The sequence below is a fragment of the Monodon monoceros genome, unplaced genomic scaffold, assembly GCF_005190385.1.
Source record: "Monodon monoceros isolate NGI ecotype Baffin Bay Population unplaced genomic scaffold, NGI_Narwhal_1 Super_Scaffold_11, whole genome shotgun sequence".
Classification (NCBI taxonomy): Eukaryota; Metazoa; Chordata; class Mammalia; order Artiodactyla; family Monodontidae; genus Monodon; species Monodon monoceros.
In genome coordinates this window covers 3,852,252-3,876,492 of record NW_021703767.1, presented here as the reverse complement: position 1 = coordinate 3,876,492, position 24,241 = coordinate 3,852,252, and the positions used below count along the sequence as shown (strand labels likewise).

General features: G+C 52.9%; 1 protein-coding gene across 3 annotated transcripts in view; it reads right to left on the bottom strand.

Annotated features, from left to right (window-relative positions):
* The window catches only part of PRDM15 (PR/SET domain 15), a 49,182-nt gene extending 25,572 nt beyond the window's left edge, over nt 1–23,610 (bottom strand). The window contains exons 1-11 of one of the 3 annotated variants that reach the window (XM_029214981.1): nt 23,513–23,610; nt 17,596–17,641; nt 16,975–17,068; nt 15,358–15,511; nt 12,901–13,153; nt 7,168–7,269; nt 5,684–5,908; nt 4,091–4,211; nt 2,509–2,693; nt 2,308–2,402; nt 1,890–1,977 (exon numbers count right to left, since the gene is read on the bottom strand). In XM_029214981.1, coding sequence (XP_029070814.1) covers nt 1,890–1,977; nt 2,308–2,402; nt 2,509–2,693; nt 4,091–4,211; nt 5,684–5,908; nt 7,168–7,269; nt 12,901–13,153; nt 15,358–15,511; nt 16,975–17,068; nt 17,596–17,632 — 1,354 coding nt within the window. In that variant the 5' untranslated portion in view covers nt 17,633–17,641; nt 23,513–23,610. Of the gene's footprint in view, nt 1–1,889; nt 1,978–2,307; nt 2,403–2,508; nt 2,694–4,090; nt 4,212–5,683; nt 5,909–7,167; nt 7,270–12,900; nt 13,154–15,357; nt 15,512–16,974; nt 17,069–17,595; nt 17,732–23,512 lie in introns of those variants that run through there. The other 2 variants (XM_029214982.1, XR_003792401.1) reach the window with 2 other exon arrangements.
* Between the last annotated feature and the right edge of the window lie 631 nt (nt 23,611–24,241).

Below are 24,241 nucleotides of genomic sequence, written 5' to 3'. Positions count from 1 at the left end.
CCAGGACAGGCCCTGCTGAGTGAAAGCCTGAGAAAAAGCCCAGCAGACCCATCATTTCAAACCTCACACAAATCCCTGACTTCATGGTCTACGGAAGACACATTCTCCTAACGTGAACACTATTATAAGAAAGTACAACAGCCTGCAAATAATATATTACACGAATGACCTCAGCTCCCAGGTTTATCCTTTGTCTTCCATCCAAAACTTCTGACCTTTAAAACTGTGGAAAAACTGCATTTCAATTCATTGCTGCTCTGTTAACTTCTATGTAACGAAGACAGACAAACGTCTGGTTTAACAGAACTTTTTGCTGACACGTAGCAACTGCTGCTTTGACTTAGTACCTTCTGTTTCATTTGTGTCCAGAGAAACAAAGATAAAAAGAAGAGAACTTCTCTGCCTCAGCCTCCAGCGGGCCTCAGCAAACACCCGGGCCGGGACAGGGGCATCACCCTCCGCTCTGATGCCCACCCACTGAGCTCGTGCAGAACTGAGCGTGGCCTCGTGGAGCGCCATCCTGCCCGGCGATAAGCACAGCTCGAGGGTCCTCTGACTGATATGGCATCAAAAGATTGGTGGATTTCCCCCAGGTTTTGGGAACACCTGGGCTGCAGAATGCAGGTGGTGTAGCACCTGGAAGTGCACCCGGAAGCTTCCAAGGCCACTTCATGCCGTGACTGACGCTCAGGGCAGCTGGAGCTCAGGTGAGAGAAGACTCACCTGCCACTCAGAAAAGCCCCGCCCTGGGAGCGAGGCACTGTGGACAGAGGAAACCAGCCGCAGTTTCCAACAGGAGCCCTCAAAGCGGAACAAGCAAATGAACCAAATGAAGGGACACTGCAGAGGCTGCAGGAGCGGGTGCTGGCCACCGGCAGGGAGGGGCAGTGGTGATTTAGGTGACGGGGTAAGGGTGCCCTGAGATGCGGGCCGGCCCCCCGGCACCCTAACGAGAACCAGCACAGAGATACAGAGTGACCGGTGACACACACAGAGGGCTCAACAGGAAGGGGGTTCGGAATCAAAGGTTAACCTGGCAGGTCTCTAAGCCGACTGCCACTGGTATCCACCCCCCAGGCGTGCGACGATGCCTAGAAGAGGGGGCCGAAAAGACAACAGCGACCCTCCGCCAACCCCATCCTCCCTGGGTGGGAACGCAGCCGCCCGCCTTCCCCCACGGGGCACAGGGCAAAGAGCCGCGGGGACAGGACACGGGCCTCCCCTGCCGGCTGGGCTCCTGCGCAACCGTCCCCTGGCCGTCCACGGGGATTTACACATCGCGTACACTAGCCAGCTGCGCGCTCGGCCAGACGCGGGGCCTGAGACCCGTCCCGGCCACCGGCGGGCCCAAGCACGCCGGCTTCAGCTGCACGCAAGCAGACGAGGGTCCGTGTCACGAGTGGGGACTGGGGACAGCGGCAGGCTCAGCGGAGGCCGGTGTGTGCAAGGGAGCGGCAAGGCCCTCACCTGGACCCAGGCGGGGTCCTCGGAGGGAGGGGGGCGGATGGCTGAGGAAGCTCCTGCCGAGAGCGAGGCGGAAGCCCACCCCTCCAGCCGCGACCCCACCTCTTCAAGGACTTCTCACCGGGTCCCAGAGCAACCGTACCACTCACCATCCTCGGCAACGATGAAACCCCCCTGCTTCACCACGGGCTCAACTGTGGGCCATATGTGGCTGCTTTGGAGGAATGATAGGATGTGAAATAAATCCCCTTTTAAAGGGAAAGTTTCGGTCTCTTGAGAGTAAGTAACAGCTGCTTGAAGCACCCCGAACGGAGGGGAACGTTACAGGTGAGGATACCTGTTAAATCCACCTTCACCCTCTGCCGGAACACCTGGTCCCCACCCCGCCAGGTACCCGCGCCTCAGCGCCGGGCGGGGCCCCTCACCTGTCCGGCAGTTGTGAAACTCCAGCGCGCTCTGGATGCGGAAGGTCTTCTCGCAGGTGCCGCACCGGTACCTGTACTCGCTGTCGACCTGGTGGGAGGGGGGCGGGAAGCAGGGGCAGCTGGGACGCGCCCCCTCAGGGAGCTGCTCCAGCAACGGGCCCTTGCCCCCGCTACCCTCCTGCCCAGCGTAGAGCGTGAACCCTGTCTGGCCGTGCCCCTGCCCTGACAGGGAGCCCCGCGTCCGGGTGAGCTCGCTGCCCACGCGGGCCTCTCGCTCGGCCCGAGCCCTGGCGGCGCCCAGCCAGGCCCGGACCCACCTGGGCCGCTCCGGCTCCCGCTGCCCCCACCCCGTGACTCCTTCATCAACGCCAACGGTCTGCTCTCCTCCGTCACTAGACAGCAGTGGTCCTTCACCCACCTCGTTCCTGCTGTGCTTGTAAGAGACGTGCTGCTTCAGGCTCTCCTTGCGGCTGAACAGCTTGGTACACTCCTCGCATTTAAACAGCTTGTCGCCTAAGGGACGAGCAGTGACAAGCCGCGCGCGCCACTGCTCCAGGTGCCCTGAGAGCACGCGCCCCCCCGGGACGCGCCGCCTGGCGCCGGCGTCGCGGGGACTCACCGTGGGAGCGCACGTGCCTGCTGAGGTTGCTGCTGTTCTGGAAGACCTTGCTGCAGATGCCACACTGGTAGACCCGCCGGTGCTCCCCCAGCTGCCGCACCAGCTTCCGCCGGATGCCGTGGCGGCTCGAGAGAATCAGGCTCCGCTTGAGGGTGATGCTGCCGCTCTGATGGTGCGGGAACCTGCTGGGTTAGACACACCAGCCGGTGAGACCGGTGGGAGACAGGGTGGTCGGAGAAAAGAGTTCAAGGTCACAGTCACCTTGGAGAGAGGCCCTGGCAAATCCTCCTAGCCGGACACGAGAGTGGGGGGCCGTGCTCAGGCGCACCCCTGCAGCTTTGGGGCATCTGGAAGGGACAGACACGCTGAACGTACAGGGGCACCAGTTAGCTTTTCCTGTACCGGCCACTCGGCTCCCTGGGCGTTAACTCCGGCCACCGGGAAGCCTCGAGCTCAGTTTGTGTGCCGACCGGAGTAACTATAACTGTTCTCTTTTTTTTCACTTGCCTCTACCCTGTTTCATATTTTCCCTGAACCTGATTTTTCAAACTTCTTCTCCCTATGAAATGTGTTTCTGACGGTAAGTTACCGAAACCCTCTGGGCAATAAGATGGAGTATAAATAAGTAGGTCAGGTTCACCATTTCTGACATTGCTCTGCTCTGTTTTCAGTTTTTCCACAGCTTCCCGAACCCTACAGGACCAGGCGCATTTTGGCCCCGTGGGAAAAGGGCTGGAAAAAAATACTGCCACCAGCTTATTCAACTCCAGGGCAAAAAACTGCCTAAGAATAATAACTTAAATACAAACATTTTCCTCGTTCATAAAAAGTGGAAACACACAGAGCAAGGTGTTAAATTTACAGAAATTTAAATACAACCTGTCCTATCATAGCAGCATTTGTTCACAGCAGCCAAGGCAGAAGCAACACAAGTGTCCTTGATGGAAGAATGAATAAACAAAATGTGGTCCATCCCACATGATGGAATTATTCTGCCTTAAAATGGAAGGACATTCCGACACCTGCTACAACACAGATGGACCTCGAGGGCGTTACGTTAAGAGAAATAGGCCTATCATCACAAAAAGACAAACACCGCGTGAGAGCACTTATATGAGGCCCCTGGAGACACAGGCACCTCCTCTGAGCTCTTCACAGAGACAGGAGGCGGAATGGTGGGTGCCAGGGGCTGGGGAGGGGCTGATAGGGAGTCAGTGTTTTTCGTAAGTATGGAGTTTCAGTTTGGGGAAGATGAAAAAGTTCCAGAGATGGGTGGAAGGCTGCACTGCAAGGTGAATGTATTTAAAACCACCGGATCGCGCACTTAAAAACGATTAAGATGGTAAATTGTGTACTATGTGTATTTTACTACAGTAAAAAATAGTTTTTAAAATTTTAAGCTATTTCACAGTGGATGCGCTATTAACCCCCTGGGCTCCAGAGTTCCTGCTGCTTCCCAAGCACATACGTTTCCTACAAGAAGTAAACCATCCCCTCTCATCCGGCCTTCCCTCTGGAATGGATTAGCCGCCACGGCGCCTTTGCCTGTGAAGCCGGGCCCACGCGCTGCTCTGGGACATACTTTGGCACTGAGCTCGCGTCGCTGGGGGTGGCGGCCAGCTTCCCCAGAACCAGCTCCATGATCCGTTCGTCCGGCGATGCAGCCACAGGCTCGACCTCGCTCATGATCTCTGCCACTTGCTCTGTGTGGAGGGGACAGGACAAGCCGTGTCATCACCAGGGCCGGGGATGGAACGCAACCGAACCAAGATGACAGGCCCGAGGGGCCACAGCCAGGCCAACGTTGCAGACACAGATCACAAGATTGACACGGGGAAAAAAAAAAAAAAAACTAGCAATAGTTTAGAATCCACACATTTACCTGCAGATTTAGAAAAGCAAGATATTATTCTTAACTCAGAACTGGAGTTACAATCTGTGGTTAAGTCATGACACTATCTCAACCCCTTTCGTTCCACCTAAAACTGAAACACTTTGACGTACACTGGGACCTTATAACCTAGCTAATTCTGTCCTGACAGAGACTTGGAAATATTAATTTTGGTAATCACACATCTTGAGTATGTTCAAAAGCAGATCATCATTTTGTACAAGAGTCAAATATCAAATAACCACAGTGATAGGGACCCAGGCCTGAACCTCTGGACAAGTGAAATATGGGAAGGTTACATGAAAAGATTTAGCCACTTCACCTACTATGACGTCTTCCTAATGCAACTTAGAATTAGTGAAATAATCATTTAATAAGCTTTTCACCTCCTTCTCCTCTACTTGTTTACAGAGAAGTAGGGAAACTGTCCAGGGGAAGTTTAAACCAGTTCTCCTGAGAACATTATGTGAGGGCTGCTCCTCTGAATTCTCTTTAATTCCAAGAAAGGATAAAAATTTCTTCTCACTCTCGCAAAAGAAATCCTGGGCTACGGCAGATGGCGAAAAGAAAAACTGCCCAGCGATCAGTAAGGAAGGTAGTGAGGGGACTCACTAGTGTCTGAGCATCATGTCTGGTCCTTACGTGCGAGACCCGCGAGGAATCCTCTGGCACCAGGCACTCCTGGCAGAGGCCACGTGAGGGCCAAGGGGACATGGCATTTTGGGAATCCCACGCCCGAGAATGAGGGCCCAAGTTCCCTCCAAGCTCAACTGAGGCTACTGTACAGTCAGAGAACGGCTTTAGCCACAGCCTGGAAGCCAGCTGCACGACCGTCCACAGGGGACACGGGAGCAGACGGTGGGGCATCCACATGATGGACCAACACGGCTCGGCAGCAAAGGAGAAGAGGCAGCGGGGACCCGACTGTGGACGAGCCTCCCCTACACACCGTGCGGGAGATGCCGGGAGACAAGCCGGGAAGTGGCTGGGGGGAACGGACATGCTCTCTGTCCTGATATCCGGCTACACAGGTGGACGCGCTTGTCAAAGGTCACAGCCGGCACAGCTGCCAACCGCACTGCGAGTCGCCGTACGTGAAGAGCTGCTTCAGCGAAAGAGAAGGGCTCTGTGCCGAGTTTTGCTACCCGGCATGGAGGCAACATGGCCTCAGGTCCCTCCCCATTCCCTTCACTGCTACCCCAGGACCGGGACCAGCCTCACCTGCGGGCCCCTCCCCCTCACCTGCGGGCCCCTCCCCCTCACCTGCGGGCTCCTCCCCCTCACCTGCTGGCTCCTCGCCTTCCACGATAACTAGAGGCTGCTCTGGTTTCGATGCTTTGGGTTTTCTCCCCCTTCGAGGCTTTTTCTTCTGCTCTTTGGCGGCACTGACACTCTTGGGAACTGCGGGAGGCTCCCCCCGGGGCACGTCTGCTTCCTTCTCTGCAGCCGAATCCTGCTGGCCGGCTGGGGGGACGCTCTTGGATTGTTCCAAATGGCCCAACAGGTGCTCTGCAGGACAGGGGAGCAAAGGCATGAGGCAGGGCGTCCACTCCCAACCTCCATTTTGTTTTCAATTTTATTTGCTAACAGGGTGCCCTCTGCAGAGGCAAATAAACGTTGTTTCTTCTGCTTTGAAAATGACAGCATTTCCACGGCACCAAACACAACCACCATTTTAAAAAGTCAGTCAGGCGATAGAAGCCGGGCAGTTTTGTAAAATCACGTACAGTTTTGTAAAAACTAAAAGCATGGGTACGCGTGTATGAGCAAAGAGAAACTGTGGAAGAACACAGCAAAAAGGTAACGTGGGTCTCTCTACGGTGACCTTACAGGCAACTTTTATATTCTTCTCAAAGCTCATTTAAGCTTTCTAATTTTTCTACGATGAATATATAATACAGTTATTTTAAAACGTAGCCTTTGAAGAGGAATAGTGATAAACATTCAATTCATAATGAACAAAACTGTCTTTCAAAACACTGCATGAAGGCCAAAAACCTTTATTTTCAACGGAAGAAACCTCAAACACCTCCCAAGAAAAGATAACTGGGCCACACACAGGAAACAGACAGAGATGGCCATGCTCCCTGAATGAAGGTGAGCTGGGCTCAGGCTGTCTGGAGGGCGGGGCACCAGCAAGAGGACGGAGGAGTGACCCAGGAGACAGATGGGGACCAGCGCCCTCCAGTGACCACTGGCGCCCGCCTGCACACTCGGCCAAGGAGCGATTCTTCCCATCGACAACCTCGACTGGCTCACACAGGCCTCCGTGTGAAGTGGCGGCTGTCTCCCCACTTGTTCCACGCTCAGGGCCACTGTGCAGCGCAAGTGCCCTCGAGGGGCCAGGGAAGGAGAGGGGTGAGGGATGAGGGAAGGAAAGTTTTAAAGCAAACAACGTTACGTGCTGCGTGTCACGGGAAGGGTTTGGAAGTTTGGCCACGGAGCAGAACAGGCTAACGATGAGGCCACCCGGCTGCAAATGCCTGGGAAGGCTACAAAAGGAGAGACTGCCCCCCACACCAAACTAATGCTCTGCTGAGATTCGGAGAAAGCAAACAAGATCCCTCGCTGCCAGACACGCAGAGAACTTCAAGCCAAAGCACAGATCCCGGGAGGAGGCCTGGAAGACACAGGCTGGGAGCGGAGCTGCTCCCGCAAAGCCAGGGAACTCCCGTGTGTTCTGCCACCATCCCAGAGGGATGGCGTGGAAGCGACAGAGCACGTCAGGGTGAGCGCAGCGCGGGACTCGCCGGCGTCTGGCCCCTTACCGTTCAGCAGCTGTAGCTCAAGGAAGGCGGCCGAACACACCTTGCACACCCACCGGCTGGGTTCCGCCTCCACTGGCGTGCTGCTCTCTGGGGTGCCTGCAGCTTCAAAGGACAAGAGGGGGAGGTGGTCCAGCAGCTGCTCTCTCTGTGCAGCCCAGCCCCGTGCAGGGCACACCTGCCCTCGTAGGAGGCGACAATGACAGCGGTAACAACTGTCACCGCTTGGGAGCAGCTCCAATGCTCCAGGCGCCGTTCTTGGCGTTTTACCTACACGGACTCGCTCGTGCCTGTGAATGTCCCCATTTCACAGATGAGGAAGCCGGGCACAGAGCACTGGAACCAGGGCCTGACGCAGGGCTGTCACCAGTCACGGAAATGTGGCCTCCTCCCAGAAGCCAGTCTGGTGGGACCAGACACCACCCCCCCATACAACTTCAAGAAAAGAAAAAATGCATGCTACGGCCCACATCGAATTCCCCAACCTCTCACTGGCTCATGTGACAAGAAAGGGCGGAACCCCAAACAGCCAGGCCACGCGCCCTGGTGTGGCCACGGCTCCTGCCCAGCGCTGGCCAGCAGAGCTTTCTGCAGTGACAGAAATGTTCTGTGACTGCCGGCCAGGGGGGCAGCCACATGCGCTGAGTGCCCCTGAGGAACTGGACTTTCACTTTTATTGAATTTAGGTTGAAACAGCTGCCTGGGGTAGGTGCTTACTGCGGAGGCAGTGCCCCTAGCCGTCCCGGCACCCCCGTGGGAGTCTGGGGGCGGGGGGAGATGACCAGGGTCCATGGAACACAGAGAGAGACCCTGGTTGCTCAGGGTCCTTTTCAAAAAAAAACTACCGATGCTCTTGTGAGATCTCAAAGTTGGGGATGTAATGGAGAAGAACCTTTGTATTCTGTTACAAGTTAATCACTAAAGGGATGTTACCTATAAGCTTAAATTATACCTAATGGCCCCTCACTGGGAACCCTGCCTCCCAGGTAAAGACAGTAAAACTAAAACACCTTTGTTTGGTTCACAGCGAACATCCTGACCAGGCTCACCTGTGAATGGCTGCAGGAAGGAAGAATTAACATCCCCTGACCGGAACCAGGAAATGCCTGATTTCATTCCCTCCCCTTTTAGTCTGAAAGCAGCCTGAATTCTAACTCAGCTGGTTCTTTGGGACACGAGTCCACCACCTCCTTGGTCTGCCGGCTTTCCAGTAAAGTCGCTATTTCTTGCCCCAGCTGGTCTCTCGATTTACGGGCTGCTTGTGCAGTGAGCAGTGCGAGCTGACTTGGTAACAGGGACATTCTAAGTGAATGTATGTTCGTGATGTCCTGGCCCAGGAAGCTGATTCGCTAAACCCCACGTGGCAGCCTGTCAGGGCTGGACAGGGACCACCAGCCCTCACCACCACCTCCACTCCCGTCTCTGTGCAGCTTGTGTTGACACGCACGACCCATCGCAACCCTCCGGGGCCACTCGCAAAGCAAAACCATCCAGAAGAGCGACTGCACACGCGTTCAGAACCAGGAAAAAGCACACCTCTGTCTGTGTCAAAAAACAGCAATAAGGGCATCCCTGGTGGCACAGTGGTTGAGAGTCCGCCTGCCGATGCAGGGGACACGGGTTCGTGCCCCGGTCCGGGAGGATCCCACGTGCCGCGGAGCGGCTGGGCCCGTGAGCCATGGCCGCTGAGCCTGCGCGTCCGGAGCCTGTGCTCCGCAACGGGAGAGGCCACAGCGGTGAGAGGCCCGTGTACCGCAAAAAAAAAAGACTTAAGAAAAAATTAGCCAGCAACCAGAAGGCAATTCTTCATCCCAACCACTCACACGCCCAACAAAAAAGAAGTGTCTACGCAAAATGAAACAGTAGCTGGCAGTGGAGAGACAGGGAGAAGGCCCACAGCAGGACGGTCGGCAAAACGTGTAATGAAGATCAATCACGTGGTACATCAGCATGTACAGCAAGACCTCAACCACGCAGAAGTGCACGGCTTTTTAAACGACGGAAAAGAAATGGCAGAACTACAGGGACGGAGGGTAGATGCTGGCCGCCAGGGGATGGAGTACAGAGCTGTACAAGGGAATCGTCTGGGGTGCTGAGAACGTTCTACATCTTGATTGTGGTGGAGCTCACACAACTGTAGACATTTGTCCAAACTCTGAACTGTCCACCTAAAATCGCTATTTTATTGTTTGTTAACTACACGCCCACAGCGCTGGTTTTTTAAAACTATTAGAAAATGCTAATCAAAAACGCTAGGAGTCGTTAAGATGGTGATGTTATATGTGATTTCAAAGTTCCCCAAATGTTATGAAATGTACTTATATTTCATTTTTTTCACTAGAAAGGTGATTTTGAAACTCTGATGCTGACAGCCGACCCTGAACCCCACGCACCCGCCCACTGAGACCACTGGGCTTCTGGGCCTCCTCCTTCATCTGCCAACGGGCCCAGGTGTGTGTAAAGAAGAAAAACCAGCCTTAATGTGAGCTCAAGGAGAACATGTGATTAGAAAAGTAAATCCACTACCAGAAAAAAAAAACAAACAGATTAATTTTTGAAAGGAGCGTGCCAGGTAGAAGGAGACCCACTTCCCTCGGTATTTAAAAGTCTGCTCTGCCAGTCTACAAACGGGCCGATCGCTATGGCAGACATCTATGACAAAGATGTCTGAAGCAAATTCAAAAGAGAGAACGAATGAGTCTTAGCAGTTCCGATGCTCACCTAGAAAGTTGATAAATAATGTAGAGGCAGACTGCTCCTTGCCCACGGGCCCCCTCAGGACCCTTCTGGAACAAACTGGTGGTTCCTAGGGCCCCTTCACCTTGCTCTGACCCACTCCCATCGGGATAAAGGTGCAGCGCTGGCCACAAAGGCCCCGTGTGATCTCACAGGTGCGTCCAGACCAGAGGCGGGATGGGGAACGGCCTCATCTCAGGAGGGGCAGAGGTGAAGCCATCTCCGTACCTGTCAGATCTGGATAATCAGAATCATGCAGAAAACCAGCTTTCCATGGGTTTCCAGGCCTCTCTTCACAGGCCTCATCTGCTCCCGTTACTGAGAAGTGGGCACTCAGTAACCCAGGACTCCCAACGCACTGCTTCCGATGGGGGAGGTGTTCAAAACACACACCTGACACCGCCCTGGGCCCTGGGCACCCGGATGGGTGGGGCTGGAGCAGGGTTCCAGAAGCCTCTCTGTGCCAGCAGGGGACGTCAGGGGAGGCGAGAGGGGCTTGGGGAAGGGGCTGGGCAGGAGGCCAGGGTGGTAGGAGACAACGCGGGGGTCCTAGGGCGGCTGCCACGTCCCTAGGTGCAGCAATGGTACTGGCGCCAGCAGCACTGCCGGGGCCAAGTGGTCACTGAGCAGGGGGCTCTCCCAGGAAGAAAAGAAACAAGGAACCCAACTAACCAACTAGTTAACAGTAGTCAGGAACTTTCATCACGTTGCCAAGAAATGTGTGCTTGCCATTTGTCCCCAAACAGAAAGTGAAAAAAATCATAAAAGCTATTTCTCAACTTTTCGAGTACCTAAGTTGCTTATTTATTTCCCCAATTCAGAAGCTAGTTTAGGGTGGCCACGCTGCTTGCCTGGTTATGAACAGCGCCCTACATTCTCAGAAGCCCAGAGGAGGGGCCACAGCTACCCTAGTGTCCTGCTTGAGAACGGTTAGAACGGAATACGGAGGCAGGTATTGGACAACACGGTCCTGGGCTCATTTCATGAAGATCTATGCTCTCCAACGCAGCCCCAGATTCAAGAGCCCTCCGGAGGCAAAAAGCCAACAACAACTGGAACTCTGATAAGGGGAGGTGACCTCTGTGTTGACTTTGACCTTGAGAGCCATGAGGGGCATGCATGCCACCTCCAGGACACAACTGACAAGGTCAGACTCTACAAGCCAAACCCTGACGTGCAGTCTGGGCTGGTCCCGGGACACGCACAGGGTAAGGAATCCACGACACGAGAAAGCCAGGTCGGCAAGATCCTGGTGACCCTGGACAGCACCCAGGGAGGTGGCCTCACCTCGGTGCTTGAAAATGACTCCTGACCCCGTGGAGTGCCACTGCAGGTGCCTCCCAGGGGCAGGAGCAGGGGCAGGGCCAGGTACCCGGTTTTAGCAAATCTTAGGGGCTAGAGCAGCCTGGTGAAAAACCCAGGGTCTCTCCAAATTCTTTCTGCCCCCTTTACTATCAAAATAAAGAAAGGGCCATCAAGCCCAGTCTCCCTCTGCAAATATCCCTGTGAAGATGCAAACCCTCTCCTGCCACCAGACCCCGCGTGCAGCCATCCGTCACTCCTGGAGCACGCCCCAGAGGCTCCACGGGCCACCATCACCCAGCCAGCCTGCAGTGACTGAAGAGGGGTCCTGGAAATTCACGTCCGCCTGGAACCTTTGGGTAGGGTCTTTGCAGAGGTAACCAAGATAAGATGGGTCAGACTGGTTGAGGGTGGTCCTAAATCCAGTGACTGGTGTCCTCATAAGGAGAGAACCCAGAGACACAGGGAGAGACCTAGGCAGGGATGGGGTGCTGCAGCTACAATCCAGGATCGCCAAGGGTTGTCGGCAACACCAGAGCTGGGAAACCCGCATCTTGGACTCCAGGCTTCCAGACTGTGAGACAACATATTTCTTTTGTTTTAGCCCCGGTTTGTGGTGCTTCGTCTGGGATGCCTCACGGATACCTCCCTCCCTCTCTCACACTGCCACGTGAGCCCACCGGAAGCAGCTCCCAAACTTCCACCACGATGCACACATGGGACAGACCAGAACCTCCCAAGCCTGTACGGAGCTGTCTGTAGCCCACGGTGCTCATAATAAGAGGGATCATCTCCTTGTCAGAACCCTGTTGTTCGGGGGTCGGAAGGAAAGTCAGTGTCAGCTTCTCCCTGCCACAGGAAGTAATCTTCGTGGCAGCAACAAGCATGTCTGCCCCGGGCAGGACCAGGTGGAGCCGGACGGAAGCCCTGCTCTCCCAGGTCGTAGTGCCACGTGTGAGCCACTTCACGTGGTCCCTCAAGGTCAGGTGGTGAGGATGAACACCCCGAGGATCCACAGCGTGGGTAGAAAAGATTTAAATTCATCGGCCCCCTTCACGAGGTGATACCCCCGACCCCAGGTCAGCAGGACACGCATTCTGATTTGCTTTTCCAAAAGGATGTGGGTGAATCGCACGTGACTCCACTAGGCCCTTCTCTGACGACACATGCTACACAGGCACACACATGCGTATACACACGCGCATGCACACGCACACCCCGACCTCCGGGAAGAGGCTGCTGGAAGGCGGCTAGCACCAGCACTGGAGCCAGAATCGGGTTCAAACCCTGATTCCGTCACTCTTTGCACTGTGATTCAGGGAAGCTTCCTTAACCTCTCTGTGCTCCGTTCCCTCTGCCCAAACCCAGGGGCCACAACCTGACCCCCAGGGACCAGGTGGGTGAGTGACGCGTGTGAAGCCGCAGAGCTGGGGGCAGAGCTGCCCGCCAGCAAGCGCCTGGCTTGGGGCAAGCTCTTCTAACGGTTTCTCGGCCCAGATATTCAACCAGCAGACCTACAGACCCACCACGTGGTGTCAGGACCGAGCCCTCAGTGCTCCCCACGCCCGCGGGCCCTCCCGGCCCGACTCGGCCCGACTCTTCTCACTAACACCGGGCTGCTGCGTGCGGCCAAGGGGCCGTGGGTCCCCGCGGGGCGGCAGGACGGCAGGCGCGCTGGGGACAGGGGCCCCCACGTACCGTGGAGCCCAGGGCAGGCCTGCCTCAGCATGGGCTTGTCCATCCTCTTGGCGTAGAAGGCCGCGTACCACACGCGCAGCTCGGTGCCCGGGGGGATGTCACGCGAGGTGGTGAAGTACACGTCACTGCCGTGCTGGAAGGCCGTCAGGTTCTGGTGCCCGGGCTCCGCTGCCGGCCGCACCAGCATCATCCAGTTGCAGTCATCCTCATTGGAGGTGTCGAAGCACACGGGGTGCCCGTCTTTCTGGAACACCTGGGGGTGAGCGCGGCCCGCCGAGGGGCCGGGGCAGGGGCTGGTTATCCACCGGTATGCGTGTCAGCGTGTGTGTGTGTGTGAGAGAGAAGGGGGGCTGCTGAGTGACCAGTCCGGATGGCACCACATCAGAGGCCAAACCGTGCTCCATACAGACCTATTTAGGCATTTACAGTGGTGGGAGGACAGAGGTAGACCCCTGAACAGGTCAGGCTGATCACAAGCAGAAGGGAAGCAGGAGACACAGCAAAAGGTCAGGTGTCACCGGGAGACCCTAGTTCTCCGCATGGCTCAGGTGGGAACTGGGACGCCTAATTTCCACCTGTGGTCCAGGTGGGCACCCGGACGCGTGCATTCTGCTGCACGGGGAAACCTGAGTTCTGCTCCTAGGCCAGGAGTTATCAGGAGACCTGAGCTCTATGCGTTGCCAGGCTGGGAACTAGGACATCTGAGGTCTACTTGTGGTCCAGGTGTAGAACCTGGACACTCAAGTTCTAATCAGTTTTCAAGTGGGCACGAAGGCGCTTCTTGGGTTCTACTCCCGGCCCAGGTGTGTCATCAGGACACCTCAATTCTAGGCATGGCCCAGGTGGGAATCAGGACACCTGAGCTCTACTCCAGTTCCAGACGTCATCGGGACACCTGAACTCTATACCTGGCCCAGGTGTCATCAGGACAGCTGAGTTCTACTCATGGCCCATCTGGGCATCAGGACACCCAAGTTCTTTTCCCGGCTCTGTTGCAAGTATGGTCAGTGACTTTAGCAAAGTTCCTCAATCTTTATAAGCTGTGCCCTCAGCTGCAAAGCAGCACCACTGCTTTATGGATTAAATGCAAGCAGGGCCCAGGGGGAGAAGCTTGAATATTTTGAAGTTCAAAGTAACCACATGGAATAGGGGGTTCCTGTCCGCCATGTTCTGATGCAATCATTGCTTCCTCGTTGTAGGAAGAAATCTCCCCCCTCTCCTGGGCTTTTCCTGTAGGGGCTCCCCACTGCTAAGAGCTAGAGGCCCCCTTTGAGGATGGAGCCCTCGGAAGCAAGAGGAGGGGGCAGAGGGGTCCACCAGGTGCCTAATGACCCTGAGCCGGTGTGGGAACTGCTCCCTTGCCCTCCCTCCACGGGCATAAAGCTGCCCCCAGCACCCAGATAACCAATGCTGAGCCTGTGCTGGAAACAACTCAATACGAGACACAGACCTTCAGAATCTGAGTCGCTGAAAGAAACCATAACAGGCACAAAGGACTTTTTCAAAGGGGCCTTGGCCGACCTCGGGCCCATAGCGATTACGTGCATCAGCCCCAGGCCTCTTTACCTCACTCCTTCACGTAAAGTAACGTCTCTTTCTTTCCTTTCTTTGGAAACAAATCAAGTGCCTTTCCTTCCGCTCTGCTGTGCTGAAATCTGCCTTGTAAACTCAGTTCTCCAAGGACTGGCAGAACTCCGCGGTCACCTAGATCACCTCTGTCCTGAAACACGTGGGTCTCTGCTAAGGGTCTCCAGGAGAGCTCACCTCTCGGGGTAACCATTGCCCAACCAGCACCTGTTCCTCTCTGTTTATTTACAGGTGTTTTTGAAGGCTGGCTGAGGCTGGGGGCGTACTGGGCGCGGGGACAGAGCTGTGACTGACACCCACGTCCCTCGCCTCACGGCGCCTCCGTGGGTCTCACTTTAAGTGATCCAAGCCCTCCCACCGATTTCCTTCCATTTTGTTTTTCTCAGTGTCATATAAAAGCTGCCATTTTCCAGCCTGATGTGCTTTTCAGAGCTGCCAAATTTTGCACTGGCCTCTCATCAAGGCCTCGACAAGACACCTCCTTTCGAAAGAGCCTTGCAAAGTATCCTACGCTCTGCACCAGTGTGAAAATACTAAAGCACCCCTGCAAAAACACTAACGCACTCCTGCAAAAATCCACAGAAAGCCCCCCCTCCTAAAGCCTGCGCTGGGGGTCTACTCTTGCAGATGTTTTAAATAGACTCTCTTTAATGTCTTGCAAAATACTAACTTAACTCTGATGCTCTTGTGATATAAAAACAAACTAAAAAAAAAATCTGAACATTGTCTTGGAAATTCAGCAGAACTATAATACCTAGAGCTGTTTCTAAGACATTTATGAATCACTGGAGCTCAGCGGGCATTGCCCCATCTGCACGAGGAAGGTCACAAAGCAGGGGTTCTGCCTCCCCCACTTGGCCCAGCTTTTACCTTCAATGGAAACGCAGACTCCTTCTCCCATTTGGCGACTCTCCTTGACTCAAATGGGCCAAACTGTGTGCGCTTGACGAGCTGGGTCACAGCAAACACCCCCTCAGCTCCATCTTCCAGGCGTCTGATCTCCAGGTTGGAGGGAAGGGACGACCTAGAAATAGAACAAAGCAAGAGACTCTCGGCCCCGGGCATCCACTGACCGAGGTGCCACCCACACCAGGGGACAAGAGTGTTAGGGTGACGGAAAAGGTCGCTCTCACTGGCCCCCAGAGCGGGCAATAGAGGGGCATTGACTCAAGGATGTGTTTAAAATCCCCGCCCAGGAGACAGAGCCGATGCGTGTGTGTGCGCTCACACACGCGCACACACACACACACACACACACACACACACACATCCTAAGTGTGGGCTTCAATCGGCCAACAGAGAGAGGAGGACCACAGAGAGACCACAAAGAGGCGCCACGTGTAAAGTACCACGGGGAAGACAAGAAGTGCCACCGCATTCCAAAGACCAGAAAAGCATTTCCAGCCAGGCTGCACTGGGCTGGTTTCATCGAGGATGTGGCCTTTCTAAGTAAACCCAGAATATCAAGGATGGGGCACGCGTGCCAGGGGGAAGGCATGTGGGCTGGGGCCCTGCGTGAAGGCCAGGGCCAGCCTGGCCCACGTCGGGAGTGGGGCGGACCCCCAGGGCGCCTGGAGCACACACCCCTCCCAGGAGCGAGCAGCGGGGCTGAGACAAGGAACCTATCATAGAGGGACTGATGGCTCCCACGGGAACTTTGTGGGCGACAGGCAACCACTGAAGGTTTTGGAAGAGAGCTCATCAGATCTGTACTTTAGGCGAAATTAGTAATCTCCGCTTTGTGCAGGGAAGTAACAGTAAGACAAGGAAATAAAGAGGCTGGGAAAACCAGCTGGGCGGCTTCTAGGAACTGCGTTGATTAGATGACAATTTTAGTGTCACTACATGCCGGGCCCTAAATCAGGTGTAACGATCACAGCAACTCTCCAAGGGGTAGTTATTCTCTCCACTTCACAGATGAGGCAACTGAGGTGCAGACAGGAGCACGTCTCATCCGGGTTCAAACAGCTACTACGTGGTAGGTGGGGCTGTGCCCCTCCCCCCCAGGGAAACGTGCACTGGCAGAGCCACGGAGCCCCCTCACCAGATCTAGGTGCTCGTCCAGAAGCTGGCTGCCCGCATCCCCGCCCCTTGCCCACAGTGGGCGCCTGTTAGACCGCAGGCCTGGGCTCGGACCACAGGGGAGGCTGAACAAGCTCGGCCATGGCGGTCAACACATAAACCGACCCAGCCCATCAGCTGAACCAGGAACTAGATAAAAAACATTGACCCTGAAGTGTCTGCAACAAGCCTCGGCTCATCCTGGCGGCAGGAGACTCAGCTCACGGTGGGACGGAGATTTCGGACGGCCTCAAACGTGAGGACAGCCCTTCTCACGGAAGTCTCTCCCACTTCTTCTTTTGCTGTTCCCCGCCCCCCCCCCCCTTTTCGTAGACACCCAGGCCACCAGGCTCTTGCAGCAGGTGACATGCCGAAAACCCTGTCTGACAGGCAGGACGATAAAAGCAGCTCAAGATGGTCACTTACCTTGCCCTGCTTAACACAAAGGAGTCTTTGACCATGACCACTGGGCCCAGCTCGGGACATTCAGAGTCGTGGTACTGGCTGCAGTCTTCACACCCTGCAAACAAACATCCCAGCGTCAGAGGGGGCGCTGAGTGGGGAGGGAGACGCCCACAGAGCATCGCGAGGCCTGGGGGTAAGCGACAGTGCTCCCCACGAATGCAAAAAGAGCGCAAGGCAGGACGTGCGCCCCCGGGAGGAAACCCTGCTCCACGACATGCTGCGAAGTAGGCCAAGCCACCTCTATGGGGACGGAGGACAGGGGTGTCCCCAGGGAACGAGCGTAAATGAAAATTCACCAACTTAACCTGTTTATCATAAATCTAACATGTTGTGAGCCTCTTTCTAAAACCTGGGGTTACTTATCTGAGTCAACTGCCACCCCTGCCGAATGCCCTTTGCCGGGAGTTCTCAGACAGATGCTCCTTTTAAAACGGTGCCCAGCAGCACATTTCTCGTGTAATAAATCGCGGTTCTTAAGACAAGTAAGACCACGTCTAAAGGAGAGAGCTCTTCTCTACTACAGAAACCAAGCGTGGACGTGGCTTTGCCTTCCATGGTGAGGATGGGCCACGGGCCACTTACAGATGAACATGATCTCCTCGTTCCCATCTTCAGCCATCACCGCCACCTGTCAGGACAGAGCGCCGCGTTAGTGATCAGCTTTGGCCAAAGGCATTTTAAAAATTGAAGTACAGTTGATTTACAGCGTTGTGTTAATTTCTGCTGTACCGCAAAGTGATTCAGTTACATTCTTTTTCAGATTCTTTTCCATTGGCGTTTTTTAAAGACAGTCCCTGCTAATGGCCCCCTCGAGCCTGTGTAGGGACTGACTTACTTTGTGCTTTTTAAGAAATTTTTTATTTTATTTTATTGGTCCTGCCACGTGGCTTGCGGGATCTTAGTTCCCCGACCAGAGATTGAACCCGGGCCCCTGGCGGTGGAAGCGTGGAGTCCTAACCACTGGACCGCCAGGGAAGTCCCTGACTTTGTGCTTTAAAGGCAACAGGCAGCAGGGTCCCCTTTATCATGGGTTCGGGTGGGGGCCTTGAAATGTTTTCTAACCGAGAATGATGCTTTTTCATAAGCCATTGATGTGAATGGCTCTGAATTAGGATGTCTTCGTGAACTCAGGCTTTCATCTTTCATATCAACCATCCATTTCCAGTTGTAAAATAAATACACCACTATTTTAAAAAGCCCGTTTTCTCACTGCCACTTCTATTTTTTCCTCCCTCATGGGACTATGACTTCCTCCGGGGCAATCACATCACACGCGACCTCCATTTTCTTCCACTTGCTAACCTGTGCGTGACACCAAATTTCTCTCGGGGGGACTAAGCACCGCCTGACATCATGGAGGAGAGCTCGCCTGCTCTCCACAAAACCTTCATCACAACTGGTCACTTCTATCTCCCATTCAACCTTGAGGTTCACCTCCATAGCGGGCAGCTGTGCTCAGGCCCCCTGCATATTCGTGGGCGATCTGAACATGTTCAGATGGGGCCTCAGATTCCTGATCTATAAAATGGAAATGAAAATGCCCACCTCATGTAGTTTTGGGGGGAGCATAAAGTGAGACACACCCCGTATGTGCCACTCAATAATCGTTCCTCTTCCCTCCCACCCCTCCATCCCCAATTAAGCTAACTCAACACATCCTTCCTGCATCCCACTCCCAGCCAAGCCCGAGTGTATCACTAGGTACCTTTCTGGGGAAGTACACAGGCCGGCCGCTCCATGAATGCCGATTCCACACGCCCTCTGCCCCATTTCCACCCCGGGAGCTTGTGAAGAATGAATAGCAGACAAATGCAAAGTCCAAATGAAAACTGATTTGCTGAACACATGGTTAGCTGAAAGGTCCGCCACAGAAGAGTGAATTAGTTATAAGGAAACAAGGCAGAGAGATGGCGTTTCCAATTTGCCCCTAAAATGCCAAGGATCAACAACCAGGGCATAGTTTTTTCCCCAAACACAGCACAGTTTTTTCTGTTCCTGGGGACACCCCTTTACATTACAAGATGCCTCATGTGGCCTCAGCACGTTTAACTTGGTGTTTCCTGGTTGATGGGCTCCACAGGTGGGGTCAGGGGCCAGTCTGGAACAGGGACAACGGCTGGTCACGGAGCAAAAGGAGAAGAGGGACGAAGAGGCAGAGGAAACACGTGAAAACCCGCTTACATGAGCTGCTGAGGTGCCCCCAGGAGCTTGAGAGCCGTCCGCCCATCAGCAGGAACCCACTCTACCCACCAACACCAGCTCATGGTCAAGGAAGTTGTACAAGAACAGTGGGCTCTTAAGGGAGCCCTCAAACTGCTTACAAAGCTGGCAGCATCGGAGGGTGCGGACAAACGGAACCGTTCTGGCCTTCCCCGCGGCCCAGTGTGGCCGCCTCCCCTGTGCCTGCCTCTGGTCTGGCCTCTCAAGGCTTCCATGTCTTGGCTACTGTAAATAGTTCTGCTGTGGACACTGGGGTGCGTGTATCTTTTCAAATTAGACTTTTCTCTGGATATATGTCCAGGGGCGGGATTGCTGGCTCATATGGCAGCTCTATTTTTAGTTTTTTAAGGAACCTCCATACTGTTCTCCATAGTGGCTGTACCAATTTACATTCCCACCAACAGTGCAAGAGTGTTCCCTTTTCTCCACACCCTCTCCAGCATCTGTTATTTGTACACTTTTTAATCATGGCCATTCTGACTGGTGTGAGGTGGTACCTCATTGTAGTTTTGATTTGCATTTCTCTAATAATTAGCGACGTTGAGCATCTTTTCATGTGCCTGTTGGCCCTCCATATGTCTTCTTTGGAGAAATGTCTATTTAAGTCTTCTGCCCGTTTTTGGATTGGCTTGTTTGTTTTTTTGTTACTGACTTGTATGAGCTGTTTGTGTGTTTTGGAAATCAAGTCGCATTGTTTGTAAATATCTTCTCCTACTTCACAGGTTGTCTTTCCGTTGTGTTTGTGGTTTCCTTTGCTGTGCAAAAGCGTGTATGAGTTTGATTAGGTCCCATCTGTTTATTCTTGCTTTTGTTTCTACTGCCTTGGGAGACTAAGAAAACACTGCTATGGTTTCTGTCAGAGAATGTTTTGCCTATTTTCTCTTCTAGGAGTTTTATGGTGTCATGTCTTATATGTAAGTCTTTAAGCCATTCTGAGTTTATTTTTGTGAATGGTGTGAGGGTGTGTTCTAACTTCACTGATTTACATGCAGCTGCCCCACTTTCCCAACATCACCAGCTGGAGACACTGTCTTTTCTCCATTGTATATTCTTGCCTCTTTTGTTGAGATTAATTGACTATAGGTGTGTGGGCTTATTTCTGGGCTCTCTATTCTGTTCCATTGATCCATATGTCTGTTTTTGTGCCAATACCGTGATGTTTTGATTACTGTAGCTTTGTGGTATTATCTGAAGTCTGAGAGTTATGCCCCCAGCTTTGTTCTTTTTCCTCCGGATTGCTTTGGTAATTCTGCATCTTTTATGGTTCCATATAAATTTTAGGATTATTTGTTTTAGTTCTGTGAAAAATGTCACAGATAATTTGGTAGGGACAATTAATCTGTAGATTGCTTTGGGTAGTATGGCCATTTTAACAATATTAATTCTTCTAATCCAAGAGCATGGGATATCTTTCCATTTCTTTAAATAATCTTTAATTTCCTTTATCAATGTTTTATAGTTCTCAGCATATAAGTCTTCCACCTCCCTGATCAGGTTTATTCCTACGTATTTTTTTGGGGGGGGGGGAATGCGATTTTAAAAGAGATTGTTCATTTTTTACTTTCCCTTTCTAATATTTCACTGTTAGTGTGAAGAAATGCAACAGATTTCTGTTTGTTAATCTTGTATCCTGCTACTTTGATGAATTCATTTATCAGTTCTAGTAGCTTTTGTGTGGCACCTTTAGGGTCTTCTACATAGTGTCATGTCATTTGCATATAATGACAATTTTACCTCTTCCCTTCCAGTATGGATACCTTTTATTTCTTTTTCTTGTCTGAGTGCTATGGCTAGGACTTCCAATACTATGTTGAACAGAAGTAGTGAGAGTGGGCACCCTTGTCTTGTTGCAGATTTTTGCAGGAAGTCTTTCAGCTTTTCACTGTTGAGTACTATGTTGGTTGTGGGTTTGTCATACATAACTTTTATAAAGGAGCCTCCTGAAGTCTGTGTTGTGCTGGCAAAATCCCTCTGGTGTGCAGAATGCTCCTTTGCAGAAGGGAAGTCCAGTCTCCAGACTTCTGCAGCATGTAAGAAATCTCAGACCAAGGGATTGTAAATAGTACTGCTGTAGGGAAAATGACAGAAAAATATTCAAAGTGTGATATTCAGCCATTTTAACCACCGATCCTGGGGAAACTTACTTATATCAGTGGTTCTCAGTGTGGTCCCTGGACCATCAAACAGTAGCACCAGCAGCACCTGGGAATTTCTCAGAAATGTGAATTCTTTGGCCCCTCCCCAGACCTGCTGGGCTGGGGCCCTGCACTCTGTGTATTTGCAAACCTCCAGGTTACCCTGATGTGGCTCAAGTCTGAGAACTGCTGCTTAACCTTCAATCTTTTTAACACTTACATGATTACTACTGCAAAAAGCACTGGGGGACCACAGTAATCATGTCAGGAAATGAGATTTGTCATGAGGGTCAGTTAGGCTTAGACCAGGAGTATCTGTGTGTAACTTGGTGGGAAATGGGGAGCAAGGGGAGATCTGGGGCAGATGCTCTCTGTGACACCTGAGGTTTACTCGGCAGCCCCCATGATTACAACCGTTAAAAACAATTCTGAAAAAGAAGACTAAAGTGAGAGAAATCAGTTTACCTGGTTCAAGCTTAATTATAAAGAACAGTAATAAGGACTTTGGTATTGGTAGAGGGATAGACACACAGATCAATGGAAATGGAGAACAGACTCACAGAAATATGCTCGACTGATTTTGGACAAAGGGGAAAAGCAGCTCAGTGGAGGAAGGATGGTCTTTTCAACAAACGGTGCTGGGGCAACTGGACATGCAGAGGCAGAAAAAAAAAAAAAGAACTGTGACCTCACATCTCACACAAAGATTAATTCATAATGGGTCAGAGACTTAAAACATAAAACAGTAAATTTTTTTTAGAAAAACAGGAGAAAATCTTTGAGATCTAGAACTAGCCAGTTTTTAGACTTGTCACCAAAATCATAGTTTACTAAAGGAAAATTGATAAATGGGACTTCACCAAAATTTAACATTTTTGCTCTACAGGAGATGTTGTTAAGAGGATGAACAGACAATGTAAAGACCAGGAGACATTTTTGCAAACCACATAACCATATGCAGAATATGCAAAGAACTCTCAAAACCCAATAGTAAAAATGCAAACAAGCCAATTAGAAAATGGGCAAAAGACATGAATAGACATTTCATCAACAAAAACACTGGAATGGCAAATAAGCACATGAAAAGATGTCCAATGTCATTAGCTGCCATGGAAACGCAAGTAGAAACCGCAAGGACACCACTCCACACCTTTCAGAACGGCGGGATGCCGGTGGGGATGAGGGGACTGGGGCATCTGTGTTCGCTGGTGGGAGTAGGAATCCATTTGACGGTTTCTGATAAAACCAACATGGCCTATGACCCAGCAATGGCACTGGTGGGTGGTTATCCCAGAGAAATGGAAACTTACACCCACAAAAAACCTGTACATGACTACTGAAGGTAGCTTTATTCCTAAGAGCCTAAACTGGAAACAACCCAGAGTCCCTCACTGGGTGACTGGTTAGACAATCTAACCTGTGGTCCATCCACAGCCTGCAATGCTGATCAGCAACTGAAAACACGCAACTACGGACACACACAACCGACCTTGAATCCCCAGAGTGCTGCTGGGTGAAAAACGCCAGTCCTCAGAGGTTACGCGCCGTATGACCCCATTCACGTAACATTCTTGAAATGACAAAATTATTGAGGAGGGGACTAGAGCACTGGTTGGTGGGGGTAAAGGAGGGAGAGGGGTGGGAGGAAAGAGGGGGAGGCTATAAGGGGGCACCAGGGGGCTCCTTGCGGGGCTGGAACATTCTGTATCTGGACTGCGTCAAGGTGACCATCCCTGCTGCCACCCGGTACTGGAGTCGTGCAAGATGGTACCACTGGGGGAAACTGGATGAAGCATACAAGGATCTCTCTGTGTTCTTTCTTATAACCACCTGGGAACCTACAGTGATCTCATCAAAGTCAGTGAAATCAAATCACTGGAGTTCAAAAGCAACTTCCAGCACAATGCGTGGGAATGGTCTGGATCCTGGTGGAGATAAAGCACATATGACTTTTATCGCACCACTGGATATCTGAACACCGACTGGATATCTGACCAGATTTTGACCATGTTAAGGAACCAGTGTTAAATGTTTTAGGTGGGTAACAGTATTGTGGTTATTTTTAGAGTCCTTCTCCTGTAGAAACACAGACTGAAATATTTACAAACGCAATGATGTGACCAGGGTTTGCCTCGAGGTCCTACCGGTGGGGAGTCCTGGACGGGGTGGAGGGGGCAGTCAGACCTGGGCGACAGCAGCTGAGCTGGCGATGGACACGTGCGGTCGGCCGTTGCCTGCGGGTCCACTGTTTTGTGTGTTCATACTAAAGCTATTTGTAAATGGTGCCGACACACTCTTCCCAGGTCCTCCTCTTCCGCTGACTCTGCGTCCTGCCCCCAGAGCTGGCCTTGGACGCATGCCAAGTCCACTAAACGCCTTTTTCTTCACCTCACTTGACCTCTGGGTCACACCGGATGTGGCTGACTGCTCTCCTCTCCTCCGCAGCCACTCCTCTCCCAGCCAACCGCACCGAGCTGCTCTCTCGCGGCGCTCCGGCCCCTGGGGTATCCTCCTCTACCACCCGGTCGCTGTCTTAGCTCCCACGGGCTCAGCACCGGCCCCTTCTCATCCCTCCTCGTGCTGGACCCTCTTCCCAGGCAGTCACACCTGCTTCTGTGGCTGCTGCTAATACCACATGGTCACTGGTGACCCTACTCGGGGTCCCACACGTACACCCAGCTCCCCGGCCGCACCTCCGCCTGGAAGCCGGCGGCAGCTCAACGCGCCAAAAACAAACTCCGGGCCACTCCCAGCTTCACTGCCTGGTGCTCCGAGGGCCACGGGAGGCCGAGTCTGGCTCTCAGGCAGGTGGTCAGGGACCTCCTACGGCTGCGAACGTTCATCACCCAGAACTTGGATGCAGGCAGACACCC